Below are 19,472 nucleotides of genomic sequence, written 5' to 3'. Positions count from 1 at the left end.
CTCTGCCTGTATCTCTGCCTCTCCCTCCCTCTCTCTCTCTCTCTCTCTCTCTCTCTCTCTATGTCTATTGTGAATAAATAAATAAAATCTTTTAAAATAAATAAATAAATAATAATAAATAATATTAATCTTCTCTTGAAAAAAAAAATCCTGGGGGATCCCTGGGTGGCTCAGCGGTTTGACGCCTGCCTTTGGCCCAGGGCACGGTCCTGGAGTCTCGGGATCGAGTCCCACCTCGGGATCGAGTTCCGCATCAGGCTCCCAGCATGGAGCCTGCTTCTCCCTCTGCCTGTGTCTCTGCCCCTCTCTCTGTGTCTGTGTCTATCATAAATAAATAAATAAATCTTTAAGAAAAAAAATCCTTTTACAGAAACATCTAGAATAATGTCTGGGCAAATATGTAGGTACTGTGGCCTGGCTGTCACAAAATTACCCCTCACCAGATCTAGTAACATACTTATCTACAGCTTAGAGCTCCCCAAATCTTAGCCCTCCTTAGTCAGAGCCTCACCACCCTCAGGTAAGTGATAGTAGCATCTGACCGGGGAAAGGCCGCTCCCTGTCCATCAGGTGTACTCTGGACAGTGGCACAATATAACTGTTTTCAAAGAAATCTGTAAGAGCTAAGAAGGCAATAAAGTTAAATGAGGTTTAATAGACCACAGAAGAAAGAAGATGTAGCACACATCTTAGAAAAATCCCAGTTAAGAGGCTCCTGGGAGGCACTGTCAGTGAAGTGACTGACTCTTGGTTCTGGCCCAGGTCACAATCTCAGGGTTGTGAGATCGAGCCCTGTGTGGGGTTCCCGTGCTCAACAGGAAATCTGCTTAAGAATCTGTCTCCCTCTCCACCCTCCCTTTGCTCACATGCTCACTTGCTCTCTCTCTCTCTCTAAATAAATAAATCTAAAAAAAAAAAAAAAAACTAAAAATCCCAATAAAATGGTGGATTTCAGTGGCTTCATGGAAGGCATCGTGTCCTGGAAAATCCCCGCAGAAGGACTATCTCTGTCAGTAGTGGTGCTCTATACTCAAGCCGAGTTTCACTCTAACGACTGAAGTGCCTGTAGCACAGACCCTCGTAGGGGCGCCTGGATGGCTCAGTCAGCTAAGCATCTGCCTTCAACTTGGTTTGTGATCTCGGTCCTGAGGCCCTTCAGGCGCCTGAAGGGCCATATCTCTGCATCGGGCTCTTTGCTCAGAGGGGAGTCAGCTTCTCCCACTATTCCTCCTCCCTAGCTCGTGTTCTCTCTCTCTCATGCTCTCTCTCAAATAAATAAATAAAATCTTAAAAAAAATAGAAAGGAAAAGAAAGACTCTCTTGAAGTGTCACCATGAGTAACACTCCCCTATAGTACACACTTATTTATAGCAAAAACTCCATTAGTTGGGGCCCAGCCAACTTAAACCTTTAATTAATTAGCATAATTTAATTATTCCTGAATTTTAGGGAAAAGAAAGAATAGTAGGAAATGAGAGATTTACTCAGAGCACAAACTTGCAGGCATTTTGTGTCCCCTGACACTGTCATTGCTCTGTTCCCACAAGCAGATTCACCGGCCTCTGCCCAGGACCTCTTGTCCCGAATTAAACAGGAGGAGCACCCATGTGTATGGGATCAGCAGGATCTGGCAGAGAGAGATATTCCAACGGACCCCAATTCAGGTGAGCAAGTTACCAGGATGAATGTCAAGGACAAGGACCCTTATTGGGTTGTATAATTGCTGGGAAATCAATCTGGTCACTTTTGGTTAAAGGCTAATGAAAGGCTCAGAGAATAAACTAGTGTGTTCCTCAGCAACATCATACAGATTTGCAGTCTAACCATTTGTAAAGTACAGAGGACTTTTCTAAGAGAATCATTAAATTGATAATTTATCATGTCAATAACTGATACTAAAATTATTTGAGCAATGACAGTTTTTGAACAAGAACTATAACGAGAAAGGCTTTTAAAAGTTCTGTATATTTCTGTGACAGAAAGAAAGGAATTTACATTTTCTGCAATTTTTCGTGGGTGAAGACTAGATAAATATCTTCCAAGAAACTTCTGGGTAGGGTCCAGACGTATGAAACAATGAAGAAGCTCCATCTGTCTGGGGCCTGCACACATGTGTGTGCCTGGGTGTGTGTGTGTGTGCACGCATGTGCAAGGCGCACGTGTGTGTGTGTGTGTGTGTGTGTGTGTGTGTGTTCACATGTGCTTGCAATACTGGCAAAGTCCAGCATCCTCCCATTTGGTTATGACCCCAGAGTCTCATCCTACCCTGCATACCAGAAAGAGAAGAGCAGACATAAAAATCTAACATTCCTTCTTGTTTCAACCCTGGAGAAATTGAAGGGATCCAGGCCAGAGGGGAAGGCCGACCCTTCCGATAAAGAGTCAGCAGTCTGTACTACGGTTCTTGAGAGACCTTTGTTTACCGCTTCGGCCACTGCTGGTTCTTAAGTCCTACTACTCATCCTTTGGTCCCTTGGGCTGTCAGACACCAGGCTTCCCTCTGGGGTCTGGGGCTCAGTGGTCAGAGCTGGAAGACGCAGGATCTGATCTTGGTTCTGTGTCTGCACAAACTTTGGGTCGAGCCTCCTCCTCTCTGGCCAACTCCAGATGAAGTGAACACAAGTGAGCCTGAGGGGAATTGGGTTGGTGAGGATGGCCAGTAATGAAACAAAGAGACCACAGCTGCCGTGTGCTGTATGAGCACGAGCCATGGCCTTTGCATGTGATGGTTTTCTAACCTTTGATGGCAGGCTTGGTGGAAATGAACAGCATCTAAGACTGCCTTCTTTCTGTGAACAGAGTCTCTGATCTCAGCACATGACATTTTGTCATGGATCAAGCAGGAGGAGCAGCCATACCCATGGGGCCCACGAGACTCAATGGAAGGAGAGCTCGGATTAGATTCTGGCCCCAGTGAGTAATGCACCCCTTGGGGCCCCTGGGTATTTCGTCCATGGTGATGATTGCTTGCCTCAGCCACCCTTCCCACCCCCCACCCCCATAGGGTGATGTTCTGTTGTGGCAGCCTTCACCCGTCTGTATCCTTCACCCGTCTGTATCAAAGCACTATCCCCTTCCCTTTTGGGGGGGGTGGCAGGTGTTTGTTTCCTTGTTCTGTCTTAAGAGTAGCCCACAGTGAGTGGCTTAAAACAATAGAAATGAATTGTCTCTTAGTTCTGGAGACCAGCAGTACAAAAAATAAGGGGTTGGCAGGGGTGTGCCCTCTCTGCAAGCTGTAGGGGAACCCTTTCTTGCCTATTCCTAGCTTCTAGGGTTTGTGGCAATAGTTAGTGTTCCTTGGCTTGTAGGTGCATTGCTCCATCTCTGCTTTTGTCTCCCATGGCCTTCTGCCTGCATATCTCTGTCTTCACCTGTGGCTTGCCTGTGTGTGTGTGTGTGTGTGTGTGTGTGTGTGTGTGTGTGTTCCTTTAGAGACATAAGTCAGAGTCGGGGCCCACCCTCATCCAATATGACCTCATCTGAACTTAGATCTGAGAAGAGCCTATTTCCAAATAAGGTCACTTTCTGCAGTACTGGGGGTCTGGATTTCAACATATCTTTCAGGGGGAGTGTAGTTCAGCTGGGAGAGAGCTGAAACACGGGTGCCTGAGCAGGAATCGATGGCGGCAGGTGGTTCACATATCAGAAAACACTGGCCAGAGTCCCAAGCCAGCCCTGAGCTGACACAGTAATTGGTGAAGATACTGATGCTCCAATAGGGAGAAGGGATTTTTTTTTTCCCTCCACGACAGGTATGGGACAGAACGTCTGACCTGACTTGGGTCTTATGCGTCTTTTTTGAAGTTCCACTTATTGGCCAGTGACCTTAGACACATGTTCGTAGGTTATTAAACACTCAGCATCTGGCTGGCATTCCTTGCCAGACCCAGTACCATCTCCTTGCTCTCAAAACGGCTGACTTAGTGTCTGCTGATGAGTTTTGAGGAGCACCTAGACAGTACGTTCCTTGTCCACACTCCTGGGACCCTCCAGGAGCTTAAAATCCAGGTGACAGCTGAGGACATAGATTATTTCTAATCTGGAAGGCCATTAAATACTCAAGTAAGGGGAAGCCTGGATGGCTCAGTAGTTGAGCATCTGTCTTTGGCTCAGGTCGTGATCCCGCAATCCCGGGATCGCGTCCTGCATCAGGCTCCCTGCATGAAGCCTACGTCTCCCTCTGCCTGTGTCTTTGCCTCTGTCTGTGTCTCTCATGAATAAATAAATAAAATCTTTAAAAAAAAATAAAAATAGGGGGATCCCTGGGTGGCGCAGCGGTTTGGCGCCTGCCTTTGGCCCAGGGCGCGATCCTGGAGACCCGGGATCGAATCCCACGTCGGGCTCCCAGTGCATGGAGCCTGCTTCTCCCTCTGCCTATGTCTCTGCCTCTCTCTCTGTGTGTGACTATCATAAATAAATAAAAATTAAAAAATAAAATAAAATAAAATAAAAATGAAAGTCAGGTAAGTGGATCCCACTGTCTGAGACAGATTTCGTCCAGTCTAGAACGACTACCTGGGGCTGGAGGAATGGGGAGGGAGTAGGAGAGGACCAGTGTATGCCCTTGTTTTAAATAGAACTTAAAGTGGTCCTCTTCTGACCTGCTGCTGGGGTGGGATAGGACAGGGCAAGCCAGGGCACCATCCGTGAGGACAGGAAAAAGTGCCAGCCATTTCCACTTCATTCTTGATGGCACTCAGGCCACTATTTCTGACCTTGATAGGTACTAGTTCATCAACTCTTGTGCCAGAAATTCTGCCCAGACCTTTGTCCCTCGGTGCTACTGTCTGATTTTCCATGTTGGCTAGGAGTACTTGGGCGGGGATGAAGCCTTTCCCTGGAGGCCCTGTGTGGTTGTGGGAACGGGTCTAGTGAAGTCTGTACGAAGGTCGCAAGGTTTTGCGAATGACCGTACCATCTTACCTCCACAGTTGGGATATGCTGAGTCATAGAACGATTTGCTTCATGTTGTTTTTTCTCTGGGAGGCCTTCAAGCTTAGCATTTGGGAAGCTGTGCCCAGAGTCTGGGGAGATAGGAGTATCTGGAAATGCTCCTACTGGCCCAGTCAACAGAGCCCCTTGTCTTTCTCCCAAAGTGGGCCTGCCTTCTGCTTGTTAGTGTTGAAATTTGTATCTCACCTGTGATTTCGTTGAGGTTTAAAGACATGATTCTCATGTCTCTGGAGAGCATTTGGAAGGGGAGAGGGTAGTGGGAGTAGAGGGTAAAACAGAACTATAGGGTATCTGTCTGTGCCATACTCCTCCCCCAGCCCTGGGGGTAGGCGTGAAAGACCTGATGTCCTGTTTGACATCAGCCCAACTGGATATTACATTTTAGTCAAAGGGATTCCTGAGTTAGATATTAAAGACTCTGGGTTTTTTGGTTTTGTTTTTGTTTTTGTTTTTTTAAGATTTTATTTATTTGAGAGAGCGAGAGAGCATGAGCAGGGGGAGAGGGGCAGAGGGAGAGGGAGAAGCAGACTCCCCGCTGAGCAGGGAGCCTGATGCAGGGCTCTATCCCAGGACCCTGAGATCATGACCTGAGCCAAAGGCAGACGTTTAACCTCTTGAGCCACCCAGGCACCACTTGTTTCTGTCATTTAATAAATATTTACTTAGTGCCTACTCTGTGCTATGCAGTATTACAAGAACTTGGGAAAAGCAGCAAAGAAGAACCAGGGACCTTTCCTTATGTGGAAATGTGATGGAACGTAAGCAAGTCAACAAGCAAACAAGATAAAGTCAGGGACAGTCCATGCCCTGACTTGGGGAAAGGAGGAGGGTAGAAGTGGCCACAGGAGGGCTAAGGTAGGAAAGGCCTCCCTGGGGAGGAAAACACTTGAGTATGTCCTAGACAGTGAGAAGGAGCTGATTTTGGAGATGTCAGGGAAGGGAAGAGTAGGGGCAGAGGCCTTGAGGCTTTGGGGGATGAGGGTGGAGGATCCTCAGCCCACATGATCTATGGGACATTTGGATTTCATTCTAGGAAAGCTGACCAACAAAGGATTTAAAGTAGGTTAGTGACATGATCTGGTTACTTGAGAGAGAGAGCGCAAGAGCACTTGTACTTGCTACTGGGTGGGGGGAAGTAGAGGGAGAGGGAGAGAAAGAATTTTAAGCAGGCTCCCTGCCCATCATGGATCCCAAAGCAGGGCTCACAACCCTGAAATCATGACCTGATCCAAAGTCAAGACTTAGACGCTTAACCAACTGAGCCATCCAGGTGCCCCCTAGTTTACATTTTGAAAAGATAAGTTCAGGAATGGAATGGAGTGGGGTGGGGACCATGAGCTGGAAGCAGGGAAGCCATTTAGGAAGCTACCATAGTTGGTACAGACCAGGTGAAAGGAGGACAGTCAGGCAGAGTTGGGATGGTCGCAGTGCCCGGGGAGAGAAGGGGACAGATTCAGGATGGACTCTGGACATGTAGCTGAGGGATAGTGTGATGGGCAAGTGGTCAAGAGTGACACCTAGGCTCTCCTGAAGAACCAGAAGAGCTATGGTGCCCTTTACTGGAAATGCCGAGTCCTGGGAAAGAACCAGTTTACTGTATAAACCAAGTGCTCTCCTTTGGTCCTGTTAGATCTGAGATGGCATCCACGTGGGCAGATGAACAAAGAGCCTGAGGTTCAAGAGAGAGCTCGGGGCTGGGTTAATGTGGGAGCTTAATTTATGACGACTCCTAACAGTAACTACCTGGAATTAGACCGAACTTCACAGGTGAAGGGCCCTCCTCCACCAGACTGCCCTCATTTCAGACACCAGCTGCTAGTTCGCAGGTCTCCTGCCCACTCATTTGTAACCAGCTGGTTACAAATCCAGGGGTTTCCACTAATCCCTGGGGTTCAGCTGTCCACTAGAAGAGCTCACGGGGCTCAGGAAAGCATCTATACTTATAATTAGTTTTATCAGAGCAAAAGGATTCAAATCAGAAATAGCCAAAAGGAGAGTTCCATGGGACCAATTCTGGAAGAGTCCTAACCATGAAACTTCAGTTGTCTGCTCCCTGTGGGATCAGAAGTGTCAAACTGTGCCAGGACAGTGATGTGTGACAATTCGCAGAGTGTTGCCCACCAAGGGAAGCTCAGCCAAACTTCTGTCTGTGTCCAGAGCTTTTACTGGAGTTTCTTTACATACTTATGATTGCTTGAACCTACTGATCATGAGGTGGAACTCACCCTCTTAGCCTGTCCCTTCTCCAGAGTTTGGGCCCAAAGCCCCAACCCTCTAATCATGTGGATGGTGTTTCTGGCACACTCAGCTCCCTTCCGGAGTCCTCTTGTTAGCTTAAACTGTTGAAGCAAGGACCATGAATTACCTCATCAGCATAAACCTCAGAGCCTACCATGAATAACAAAGACACTCTTATCGCCCTGGAAATTCCCCCAGGATGTAGAGGCTACAGCCTAGGAACCAAGGACAACCGCCTGCTCCCTTATTACACATAGGCTGTTTTAAGGCTGGTCTGTTATTACACAGATCTCACTCTGAGATCTAGGGGCAAGATCTTTGTGTAAAGAATGAAAGGGGCAGCCCCAGTGGCTCAGCGGTTTAGCACCGCCTTCAGCCCCATGCCTGATCCTGGAGACCCATGATCAAGTCTCACGTCAGGCTCCCTGCGTGGAGTCTGCTTCTCCCTCTGCCTGTGTCTCTGTCTCTCTCTCTCTCTCTCTCTCTCATGCATAAATAAAATCTTAAAAAAAAAAATGAAAGAGGCCTGGGTGTGAGCCTGGAGGAAATGCAGAGGAGCAAAGCTTCACTGAAGCAGAGAAGAGACTCAAGAGAAGAGGGGTCAGCTATATCAAAGACAATGAGGGGTTGGATGTGCCAGACAAGGCAGAGGCTTGTTGATGACCTCGACAAAAGTTGTTTCGGTGGTGTGCTGGGACTCCTGCCTGATGTCAGAGTTTGAAAGCGAACGGGAAAACCCAGGATAGAGAACTCCTCCAGAATATTGGTATGAAAGGAACAGAGAGGAGTGTTGGGGTACCTGGAGCCTGGGAGCACTTGGAGCCGAAAAGAGTGTTCTTTTAAGTTGGGGGGTAAGTAGACCACTGTGTCTGGTAGGCTCCTCTCCACTGCTTTAGAACCCTGATTCAGGGCCCCCTGGGTGGCTCGGTTGTTTACATGTCTGCCTTTGGCTCAAGTCATGATCCTGGGGTCTTGGGATCCAGACCCCTGTCCAGCTCCTTGCTCAAGTGGGGAGTCTGCTTCTCCCTCTCCCTTTGCCCCTCCCCCTGCTTGGGCTCCCTCGCAAGCTCGCTTCTCTCCCTGTCAAATTAATAAAATCTGTAAAAAAAAACCCTGATTCAGACTGCCTTGAGGAACAAAGACATTCATTTATGTAACAGAGGCAGTTGATTCACCCTCAGTAGATTGCAGGAGGAGGCTACATTATCCAGGCCCCAGGTTCTTTGCAGCTCTCAGCTCAGCTTTGCTGTGGCTGATCTAAGCAGTCACATCCAGACTAGAGGGAAGGGAAAGACCATCCTCTTCCCTGCTGGAAACTCCCAGAAGCCTCCTCCCGTGTCATCAGATCCCAGAAGCCTCCTCCCGTGTCATCAGCCAGACTGAGGTCATATGCTTATGTCTGAATCTGTGAGGTCTGTAGAAGTCCTCACGTCGGAGGCTGGAGGAGAATGATGACATTCTCACAGACGATGGAAAAGTAGGGACATTGAGGAGTGTGGTAGGGGTGCCAGGCTGTGGGGGCAGGGGGTTGAGATACATGCAGTTTTCTTCAGCTGTCCTCAGCTACTTGAGTACAGTTGGGCAAGCAGGGCAGAAACAGGAGCAGAGGCATAAAGGGTGTTTCATGGCTAATGACCCCAGGGCTGACCACAGGAGCCAGGCTGGGTCAGGAAGGGAGAACAAACAAAGGGTAAGGAAAGCAGATCAATGTGCACACTGAGTTTGCAGAGTTATCAGTAGGATTAGGACAGTTTTGGGGCACCTGGGTGGCTCAGTGATTGAGCATTTGCCTTTGGCTCAGGTCGTGAACCTACGATCCTGGGATGGAGTCCCCACATCAGGCTCCCCACAGGGAGCCTGCTTCTCCCTCTACCTATGTCTGCCTCTCTCTGTGTGTCTCATGAATAAATAACATCTTTATTTATTTTTTTAAGATTTTATTTATTTATTCATGAGAGAGACACAGAGGCAGAGGCACAGACAGAGGGAGAAGCAGGCTCCTTGCAGGGAGCCTGATGTGGGACTCGATGCCGGATTCCAGAATCATGTCTTGAGCCAAAGGCAGAAGCTCAACCACTGAGCCACCCAGGCATCCCTAAATAACATCTTTAAAAAAAAAAAAGAATTAGGACAGTTTCAGGCCAGGTTTCCTGGGAAACAGCCCCTGGGGTAGAGGCTCCTGTGCATGTGATGTTTCCTTGGGGTTCTCCTGAGAATAACAGCTATGAAGGGATGAGAGCAGCAGATTGGGTAGAGGGAGCAACAGGGCCCACCAGCAGTCCCCCAGGATTGAAGGCCTGGCACCCTGGGTTGAGGCCTGAGAACCACTTTATACTGGGCTGCTGGCCAGTGTCCTATGGAGATGGCTCTCAGCCTGCTCAGTGTTCATGGGGAGGGAGAGGGCAGCCTGGGGTGCTTTTGGGTGTCATGTAAAGAAGACAGGCCTCAGTCAGACATTGATGAGCATGGGTCAGGTAGAAGGGTGGCAGATGTGAGAAATGGCCACCAGGGAGCAGATTGGGACATGCGCAGAGGATGCCAGCAAGAGGTGGGGACAGGGATTCTGTACTGTTCTTCCACTAGCTACCTGCCCTGCAGGGAGGGGGTGCTCTCATGGGAGAGAGGACTGAATGGGCCTCTGAGGTGGGGGTGGGGAGGAAGTGACTGAACAAGAAGAGCCCTGAATCCTGTGGGCATACAAACTAGTTCTTCAAACAGAAGTCTAGAGACCTGGGCCTGGGTGTGCTGCTGTGCTGCTCAGAGCTTGGACCTGAGGGTTCACTGACTGCCAAAGTGGCAGAGCACCCAAGGGTACAAGGAGAAGGCCTCAGCACTTTCTGGGGAGGCTGGCAGGGCAGCTGCTTCCACACAGGACACAGAGAGCCCCGGCCGTGGAGTCAGGGCCCAGGTGGGGTCTGATGCCAGAGTGTGCCAGGGACCATGCTGCTGTTTATGTCTGAAGGCCCTTCACTTATAGGAGACACAACTGAAGATCATAGCATGGTGCTGGTCCCCACTCCCTGCATTTCATTTCTCTAGGCCTCCAGATAGGCTTTTACCTTGGAGAATTTCTGGTAAATTCTTTCCCCCCAGTCGAGAGAGAGAGAGAGAGAGAGAGAGAGAGAGAGAGAGAGACAGGAGAGAGAGACTCTCCTTAGATAAATCAGCATTGAACATCAGAATGCAATTAACCCTTATTATTTCCTGCCAGTTCTGCCTTCCATCGCGGTTTCTGCATACCCCACCCCCACCCCCCAAACCCGCTTCTGCTTTCCAGAGGTATTTTCTCTCCTCACTGCGTGCTATACCTGCTGCTATACCTGCTCAACCCGCTTCAGGGGCTTTGGGCAGGTCAGAGGGTCAAGGAGCCCCAGAGCCATAGGGAACATGACCTCTGGCCTTGTTCAATCCCCTCATTTTTTCAGAGAAACAGGCCCAGATAGCCCGCAACTCGCACGTTGCCACTCAGCAAATCAGTGAAGGACTCAAGTCCCTGTGGGGACGGGGTGGGGTGGGCAGCCACCATAGCGCTGTCAGCATGTCACTTCTCCGTGTCTTCTCCTCCCCAGGCGACAGCCTGCTGCTAGTGAAGAACCCGCCCCCTGCCCCGCAGCAGCCGCAGCCGCAGCCGCAACTTCAACTTCAGCCGCAGCCGCAGCCGCAGCCGCCTCCGCAGAGCCTGCCGGTGCTCCCGGCGGCTGAGAACACGGGCGGCGGGCCCCCGGAGGAGGGTTTCCCCGCGCTGGCCGGGTCGCAGGCTGGAGGCGCGTGCAGCGGCGGGGGAGGGGCCGGGGGTGGCGCGGGGGGGCCCGGAGGGGGCGGGGGAGGCTGCGGCAGCTGCTGCCCTGGCGGCCTGCGGCGGAACTTGCTCCTGCACGGCGCGCGCAGCAAGCCCTACTCGTGCCCCGAGTGCGGCAAGAGCTTTGGCGTGCGCAAGAGCCTCATCATCCACCACCGCAGCCACACCAAGGAGCGGCCGTACGAGTGCGCCGAGTGCGAGAAGAGCTTCAACTGCCACTCGGGCCTCATCCGCCACCAGATGACGCACCGCGGCGAGCGGCCCTACAAGTGCTCCGAGTGCGAGAAGACCTACAGCCGCAAGGAGCACCTGCAGAACCACCAGCGGCTGCACACGGGCGAGCGGCCCTTCCAGTGCGCGCTCTGCGGCAAGAGCTTCATCCGCAAGCAGAACCTGCTCAAGCACCAGCGCATCCACACGGGCGAGCGGCCCTACACGTGCGGCGAGTGCGGCAAGAGCTTCCGCTACAAGGAGTCGCTCAAGGACCACCTGCGCGTGCACAGCGGCGGCCCGGGGCTCGGCGCCCCTCGGCCGCTCCAGGCACCGCCGGAGCACGACTAGGGCTGGGCTGGGGGAGGGGAGGGCCCGGCGGCAGGAGCCGGGGGTGGGGGTTGACCAGAGCGCCCCTGATCCTGCCCAGGGTTCTCGGGGCGCCTTCCCTCCCTCGACCTGCCTCCTGTTGGAAATTGGGAAGAGGAATTGCACTCCACACAGGGTCCCCCAAGGGCTGGGCAGGGGGCTCCTAGATCTGTCCTGCCTGAATGGACTGGGCCAGTTCATCTCATAGGGTGGACCACGGGGCCGGCTGAGCGTCTTCCCCCAGGGAAAGTGCTAGAACATAGTGAGGAGGCAAGAGCCTTCGGGCATCTCCCTCAGACACCTAGCATGCCCGTTTGGCCACTGAGGTCACAGTTTGTGATCAGGGGAAGCAACTAGGGAGTCTCAGAAGCCTTCTGGGATAAAGAAATAAGGTCCTATGGTTAAGAGATAATGAGTAAGGAAGCGGAAGTGTGACGGGAAATGAGGGATGAGCTAAGGGGTAACATCTCTGATGACAGCACTGCCTTGCGTTTAAATAGCGCTTTATACTTTTTTAAACATGTTTTCTATCCGTTATCTGTTTTCACCCTTAGCCTGTCCCTCGAAGGTACGTGGGGTAGGATTGTTCCTACTTGATCACTGAGATGAGAGCCCCAGGTGGATACTTTACCAGGATCACACAAGAAGAGAGCAGTAGGGCTGGGACCAGGGCTCTCCTGACCCCAGTGCAGTGTCCCCCACCACACACACTGCCTACCTCCCATGTCCCAGAGACTTCTCCCGCCTGGCCTCTCTTGGTCTCTCTCCTGCCTCCTTCCCGAGCCACCAAAACTCAGAAGCAAGGAGGGTTACTGGGGGTGGGGAACCCATCAGCTTACACAATGCCCTGGGTTGTGCATCTGAAAGGCTCTTCCTGTGTAGGCTCTTCTGGGCCTTAGATCCCCTCCCCCAGCCTGTCCTTCCCACCTGAGTCCTTCAAACTGGTGCAGCATCTTTTCACTGCCCAGTAGTGACCCGGCCCTCCAGAGGCAGCTGGTGCCCTGAGTCAGACCTCACTTTGTTGATTTATTCCAGTTTCCCCAGGGCAAAGGGGTGAGGGAGAGGCTCCTGCTGCTGGAGCAGCCATCAAGAAAATGAGTCTCTTCCCAGGAGAGCCGGGCAAGTGGGTGCTAGAGTCTGAGAGTCTCAGTCTCCTGCCCTGAGCCTCCCAACTGGTGCTATCTGTTAACTGACCATGCTCATGGACATGGACACAGACCCTACTCTGCCCCAGACCCTGCAGGTGCCTCGGGAGGCACCCAAAGGACTCCCTTGAGTTGGTGCATCTGCTCCGTGGTCCTGAGGGGCCATAGTCTCCATATCTGCGTTTTGCATGACCAGGCACTGGGATGGGGTGGTTTCCCTGGAAGACCCTTGTTTGTGTCAAGAATGACTTTTCCTGCTCCCCCCATTGACCCGGCTTCTCTCCCAGTGGGGAGCACAGTGGGCAGCCCACAGCCGGCACCACCTTTGTGAGCATTCTGCTTCCGCCCTTCCCCTCATCTGTGCCACTCTGCTTTCCTCAGACCCCTTTTTGCCATGCAAAGGGAATTCTCAAAATTAAATAAAAGGTGTCCAGATTGCAGACTGCATTTTCACAAGGCCAGGGGATTCTGCAGCATGGCTTAATACAGTAAAGCCTTGAACTGGAATCCAACTAACTGGTATTATTTTTTTTTTCCTTCCTTCTGCTTTCTAAGAAGAGATGAGAAGTTAAACAGACGAGTTCAAAGGAGTTTGTTTTAGAACAGAAGGGAACACTCTAGTCCAGTGTTTTGGTTGGGAGGAGACAATGTTCTGCTTTAAAAAGTACATGCAGAAAATCAGTATTTTCATAATCTAAATCATGGAGAATAAGACCAACTTTTTTCTCTCTCTCTCTTTTTTTTTGGCTGTTGAGAGTGTGAAGAAGGGGAAGAAATCACTTTTGAGACATGGGTTTGGGACACCTGAATATACAGCTGGAGTCCCTCTATTTTAAACTCAAGGAGCTGATTCCCAAAGAGGGTTACTGACTACGCCAGTGAGAGGGGGTGTCTGGTTCCCACATCCTGGTCTGACGGAAGCCACTGCACCAAGTCCCCCCTCGGTGACACCACAGTCTCCTAGCACTGGCCTCAGGCATGTCCTAGAATGAACTCCTTGGAGCTGATCAAAGGTGACGCTCAGTGTGGACCTCTACCAAGCAGCAGGGGTCCTCACTGTGGACTCTTGGAGTCCACTTACTGAAGCAGGATAAAGGTCTTGCTTTTAAGGTGGATTTTTATTTTCCTTCTGATAATGTGTTAATTAAAATTAACTATTTTAATTTAAAAATGCATGCAGTAAAAATTTAAATGGTAAAAAGAAACAACAACAAAAAGAGTAAAGCTCTTTCCTACCAGACTCCCTGGTGAGAGATATCCACTGCCAAGAGCTTTTATGTCCTTCCAGAGCCTGAGAAGTCAAGGCTTGGAGGATGAGATGGATGGAGCTGGGGGAGAGGATGTGGGAGGCAATGGGGGATGAAACTCGGCAGGGAGGCAGGAATTGGGATAATAAGGGGGGGAGACTGGCCTGGTCATAGGTTGTGAAGAAGTTGTAGGTTTCAAGGTAAATTAAGGCCGGACCATAAAGGGCCTTGTATGCCAAGACTATTTCATAGCCTGGGATCTGCTGTGCCGTTAGAACCTTTAGAAGCCCAGAGGTACCTTGCTGGGTCAGTCCATAGAGCATGTGACTCTTGATTTTGGAGTCAAGCCCCATGTTGGGTGTAAAGGTTACTTTAAAAATCTTTAGAAGCCTAGAGTGTATTGCTCTGAGAGGTCAGACACCGTAGAAATGGAAGTCTTGAGACAGCAAATTTAAATAAGACACCACTGGAAACAATGACAAGTGAACAATAATTATATTCAAGCTTTTGGGCACCATAATTGACCCTCTGAGATCTGGTCCAAGGATATTGGATGTTGGTGAGTAAGGGGAAGGAGGAAACCTCATACTGGGCTCAAGATGAATCAGCTTATGACTATTTAACAGTATTGGTTTATTGGATTGTTAGAAAAATGTGCAATAGGGGCATCCTATCAGCCTGAGGCCCTGAGAGCAGGACCATTTGGGGGAGGCCATGGCTGCCATTCCATCTGCCATTGATTCGGGGAGCCATTGTGCAGAGATAATTCTAAAAGTAATTCTTGAGAAGAGGATTCTTAGGTGTGAGAATCTCACTCCCCTCTCCCTACCCACACCACCCCATGAGGTACCCCTAGGTCCCCTTCCACAAGAATCTAATAGTATGATGCTGGCACTGTGTCACTAAGGTTAAGAACCTCTAGTCAAATCTCTTGAGATGTACTTTAAATCAACATCATCCTCCACCATTGGAATTTCTATAGATTTGCTGTCCTGTTATAAGAGAAAACTGACCTTGGTTTGTATCCCATTCAAGATTCAAGGGAGATCCTTACCCAGTCAGAACTGAAAGCCTGTGTTGGTTACCTGGGTGTCCCCACAACTTCCATCCCTATGGGGCCAATATCCTTTAACCATAAAAGGACTTGAGTCCCCATCCTACAAATAGTGTCAAAAGCAGTAGCCCCCACCCCACATCTCCCCTGTGGAGATGAGGACTGCTTCCTTGTCCTTTGTTGGCTCCTGCTTCCTGAATTTGCAAATTCGCTTGTGTCTGCTCTCAGCTCTGCATTAACCCAGACAGCTCTTTTGCCTTTTCTTAGTTTTCCCCAGATCAAATTTTTTTTTTAAGGTTTTATTTATTCATGAGAGACACAGACAGAGAGAGAGACAGAGGCAGAGACACTGGCAGAGGGAGAAGCAGGCTCCATGCAGGGAGCCTGATGTGGGACTTGATCCCAGGTCTCCAGGATCATGCCCTGGACTGAAGGCGGCGCTTAAACTGCTGAGCCACCGGGGCTGCCCCCCAGATCAGATTTTATGTGCAGTAGTAGATTTTTATCCTTTGGAGATTTTAGAGGGTCTCAGCACAGCTAACGACCCAAAATTAGGCCTGAAGTATTTACTGTCTCTTCTTTTTTTAAGGTTTTACTTATTTACTCTTGAGAAACCCACAGAGAGAGGCAATCTCCCTGAGGGGAGCTTAATGCAGTACTCAATCCCAGGGCCCTGGGATCACGACCTGAACCAAAGGCAGACACTCAGCCACTGAGCCACCCATGTGCCCCACTATCTCTGTTCTTAAGATGTTGTAGAACTTTTGCCAGGAATTTCTCAGAATTCACCATTTTCCATTCTTGATCTGGTATCTTACCTGCCCCTCTAAAGACTAGCTCTTCTCCCCCTTTCTGAGATCTCTCATTCCCCCCTCCCAGAGTATCCAAGGAAATACCCAAATCCTCATTTATTAGGGGACCAATTGAATTTTGTTCCTCACCTTCTCCCTTCCAAGCCATTCCTGGGGCCTATTTTTCCCCGATTAAAATGGCAAAATTTGTGAAACCAAACACTGCACTCTAAGAAATTCTGCATTATGTTTTAATCCATTTATGGAGTTTCAAATAGATCTTATCTTAATACACGCAAAATTCAAAATGGATAAAAGGATGTGCAGAAAACAACTCGTCACCCAGTCACCCGGTTCCTCTACCTGAAGCTGACTAGTCAACTGGAGAACGGAGAAGATTCTGGAAGGAAGCTGGAATCATTCACAGAGTCAAAGGAACAGTTGAACAGTCAATCCTGGACAGAGGCAAAACTGTGTCTCTCATTTCTGCTCCTTTCTGTATGTTGGGATCATTCTTTCAAACCAACTTACTCCAAAAAATGGGGGATGAACAAAACTGAAGCAGGCTCCCCACAGGGACCCCCACCCAGTGCCCAGTACAGAGCTCTATCCTGGAACTCTGGGATCCTGCCCTGAGCTGAAGGCAGATGCTCAACCACTGAGCCACCCAGGCGCTCCTGAAGATTTTATTTATTCATGAGAGGCAAAGAGAGAGAGGCAGAGGGAGAAGCAGGTTACATGCAGGGAGCCCGATGTGGGACTTGATCTCAGGACCCCATGATCATGACCTGAGCCAAAGGCAGATGCTCAACCACTGAGCCACCCAGGCATTCCCCCAGAAGATTATTTGAGAGAAGGAGCACAAAAGACCTGGTCTCTGTCATCTAAAGATTTCGGGATAGTAAGGGGAACAGAATAGAAAGGATCTCAACTAAGTGGAATAAAGCCATGATCTATAAACTTTTTCAAGTAAAAATATGTTTGGGCATACATATATGTATATACACATGTTAATATGTATGCTATAAATCATGCACAATAGAAAATTTAAAGGACAAGATAGTTTTAAAGCATTATTTTAAACTTGTAATATATGTGGTTCAAAGGATACTTCTTTGTCACTAGAAATGAGGATGTGGGTGAGATAATGTCTAAGGTCACTTTCAGCTCTGCATGTTACGTTAATATTTTACAGACACAGATGACAGATTAAAGGCACTAAGTCTATTTTCTTGATTCCTGTAATACCACTGCCACCAATTGGAATAATCATGAGCCTTATTGGAAAGTTTATTTAAAGGCCTGCATCAAGGGATTCCTGGGTGGCGCAGCGGTTTGGCGCCTGCCTTTGGCCCAGGGTGCGATCCTGGAGACCTGGGATCGAATCCCTCGTCGGGCTCCCGGTGCATGGAGCCTGCTTCTCCCTCTGCCTGTGTCTCTGCCTCTCTCTCTGTGTGACTATCATAAATAAATAAAAATTAAAAAAAAAAAAAAAGGCCTGCATCAAGATCTGAGTGTCATTGGGAAAGGACAAATGAGCAGCTTCTAAGGGACATAACAAAGTGACATTTATGTTGGTGGATTCATCCCAGCACAAGCTTGGAGGACGTTGCCACAGCAAAAACACAAAAACGAGAAATCGCCTGTCATTGAGTGCTTGTTATATGCCAAGCATTCGGGTACACAAGCACTTTACTTAGACATATTATTTCTTTTAATCCCATCAACACTGTTAGAATGTGATATATTCTCAGTGGGAAGACACTGAAGCATAGTGAGAATATGTCACCAGTGAAGGAGCCAGGATACAAAGAATAATAGTGATCAGGGTGCTTTTTTTTCTAAAATGTTATTTATTTATTTGAGAGAGAGAGAGCAGGCACACATGGGGGTGGGCAGGTGACAGGTAGAGGGAGAAGCAGACTCCCCTCTAAGCAGGGAGCCCGACATGGGCCTCGATCCCAGGACTTGGAGATCATGACCTGAGCTAATGGCAGACACTTAACTGACTTAGCCACCTAGGTACCCCAGCACTCTGGAAATTTGATCTAAATATTTTCCCACTGTTCCAGGCTCAGAGTCAGGGGTGTTGAACAAACCATAGTGACTCTCAAGAGACTGGTGGATAAGCCAGAGCATCAGTTTATTTTATTTAGTTATTTATTATTTTTTAAAGATTTTTATTTATTCATGAGAGACACAGAGAGAGAGGCAGAGATACAGGCAGAGGGAGAACCAGGCTCCATGCGTGGACTTGATCCCAGGTCTCCAGGATCACGCCCTGGGCTGAAGGCGGTGCTAAACCGCTGAGCCACCCAGGGATTCCCCCTAGAGCATCAGTTTAATAATTTCCAGAAGTGGACTGGACATTTGTATCAGCCTCACCTGCATGTTGCCTCCCAGTAGCTATATGGGAACCTGCATAATCAGACTACTTGATGAACACAGAAACAGAACAGAGGATTCTAGAACTGAATCACTTGGTAACATCTGTGCCCAGTATCCTGTGTCCCGACATGTCTGTCCCCACAGTCATGATACATTTTTTTCTGTGTCTGACAGTAAGTTTTTATTGGTCTGAGAAAGTCAATCAGACCCTAGACATATCTCAATAGCTGATTGGTTTCCTCAGCTTGACCCACCCTTTCTTTAGATGTGTTCATGATTCAGTCAGTTTCCTGCTGATCTGATTGCCGTGGACATCATGCCTTCTCTTGGAGGTGACTTTACCTATCCTTATTCTCTGATTTGCCATTCAATCATTCAGACATATTTATAGGCACCTCTGTGTGCAAGAAATGGTGTATACCATGGAGGGATATTTTTAGTAAAAAAGACACATAATTGGGCAGCCCCGGTGGCCCAGTAGTTTGGTGCCTGCCTCGGCCCAGGGCGTGATCCTGGAGTCCCAGGATCAAGTCCCACATCGGGCTCCCTGCATGGAGCCTGCTTCTCCCTCTGCCTGTGTCTCTGCCTCTCTCTCTAGCTGTGTCTCTATGAATAAATAAATTTAAAAAAAACCTTTAAAAAAAAGACACATAATTACCATATAAACTAATAAAAAATGAAGTCATTTTGGTTAGTGATAATGCTGTGAAAATGTCTATCAGGGTGTCAAGATTGAGTGTTGGGATAGGAAGGGTGTTGGGCAGTAGCCAGGATGGACAGGGAATGTCTCTCTGAGGAGGAAAAGTCTGAACTGAGCCCTGCATGCTAAGAAGGAGCCAGTCTGTTGATCTTGGGTTTAGTTCTCTGAGGAAGCGCTTTGAGACTGTTATTCAAAGTGGAAGTTCATTGCCTATCTCTATAGAGACCATGTGGTACAAATTAGGCTAGTATGGTTGCAGTAGTGTTTTGTATCGGGTGATCAAATGGAAATGCAACCATGCTTTCTAAATCAAAACTCCAAACTCATCATCCAACAGTAACATGTGGGCTGGATTAAACATTTGAAATCAGGGCTATCTTGGATTTTTTTTAAAAGACTTTTTACTTATTTATTCATGAGACACACACACACACAGAGGCAGAGACACAGGCAGAGGGAGAAGCAGGCTCCATGCAGGGAGCTGGATGTGGGACTGGATCCCAGGTCTCCAGGATCACACCCTGGGCTGAAGGCAGCACTAAACCACTGAGCCACTCGGGCTGCCCTGATTACCCTAA

At 49.0% G+C, this 19,472-nt stretch overlaps 1 protein-coding gene across 2 annotated transcripts in view; it reads left to right on the top strand.

The window, feature by feature from the left end:
* The window catches only part of ZNF282 (zinc finger protein 282), a 28,788-nt gene extending 14,903 nt beyond the window's left edge, over positions 1–13,885 (top strand). The window contains exons 6-8 of one of the 2 annotated variants that reach the window (XM_041752973.1): positions 1,548–1,664; positions 2,800–2,913; positions 10,761–13,885. In XM_041752973.1, the coding sequence (XP_041608907.1) occupies positions 1,548–1,664; positions 2,800–2,913; positions 10,761–11,551 (1,022 nt within the window). In that variant the 3' untranslated portion in view covers positions 11,552–13,885. The remainder of the gene's footprint in view (positions 1–1,547; positions 1,665–2,799; positions 2,914–10,760) is intronic. The other variant, XM_041752975.1, reaches the window with a different exon arrangement.
* Positions 13,886–19,472: the final 5,587 nt, after the last annotated feature.

This window comes from Vulpes lagopus, chromosome 4, assembly GCF_018345385.1.
Source record: "Vulpes lagopus strain Blue_001 chromosome 4, ASM1834538v1, whole genome shotgun sequence".
In the NCBI taxonomy this organism is placed as follows: Eukaryota; Metazoa; Chordata; class Mammalia; order Carnivora; family Canidae; genus Vulpes; species Vulpes lagopus.
Note: the sequence above shows the minus strand (reverse complement) of the source record. Positions and strands in the feature narration are given on the sequence as shown.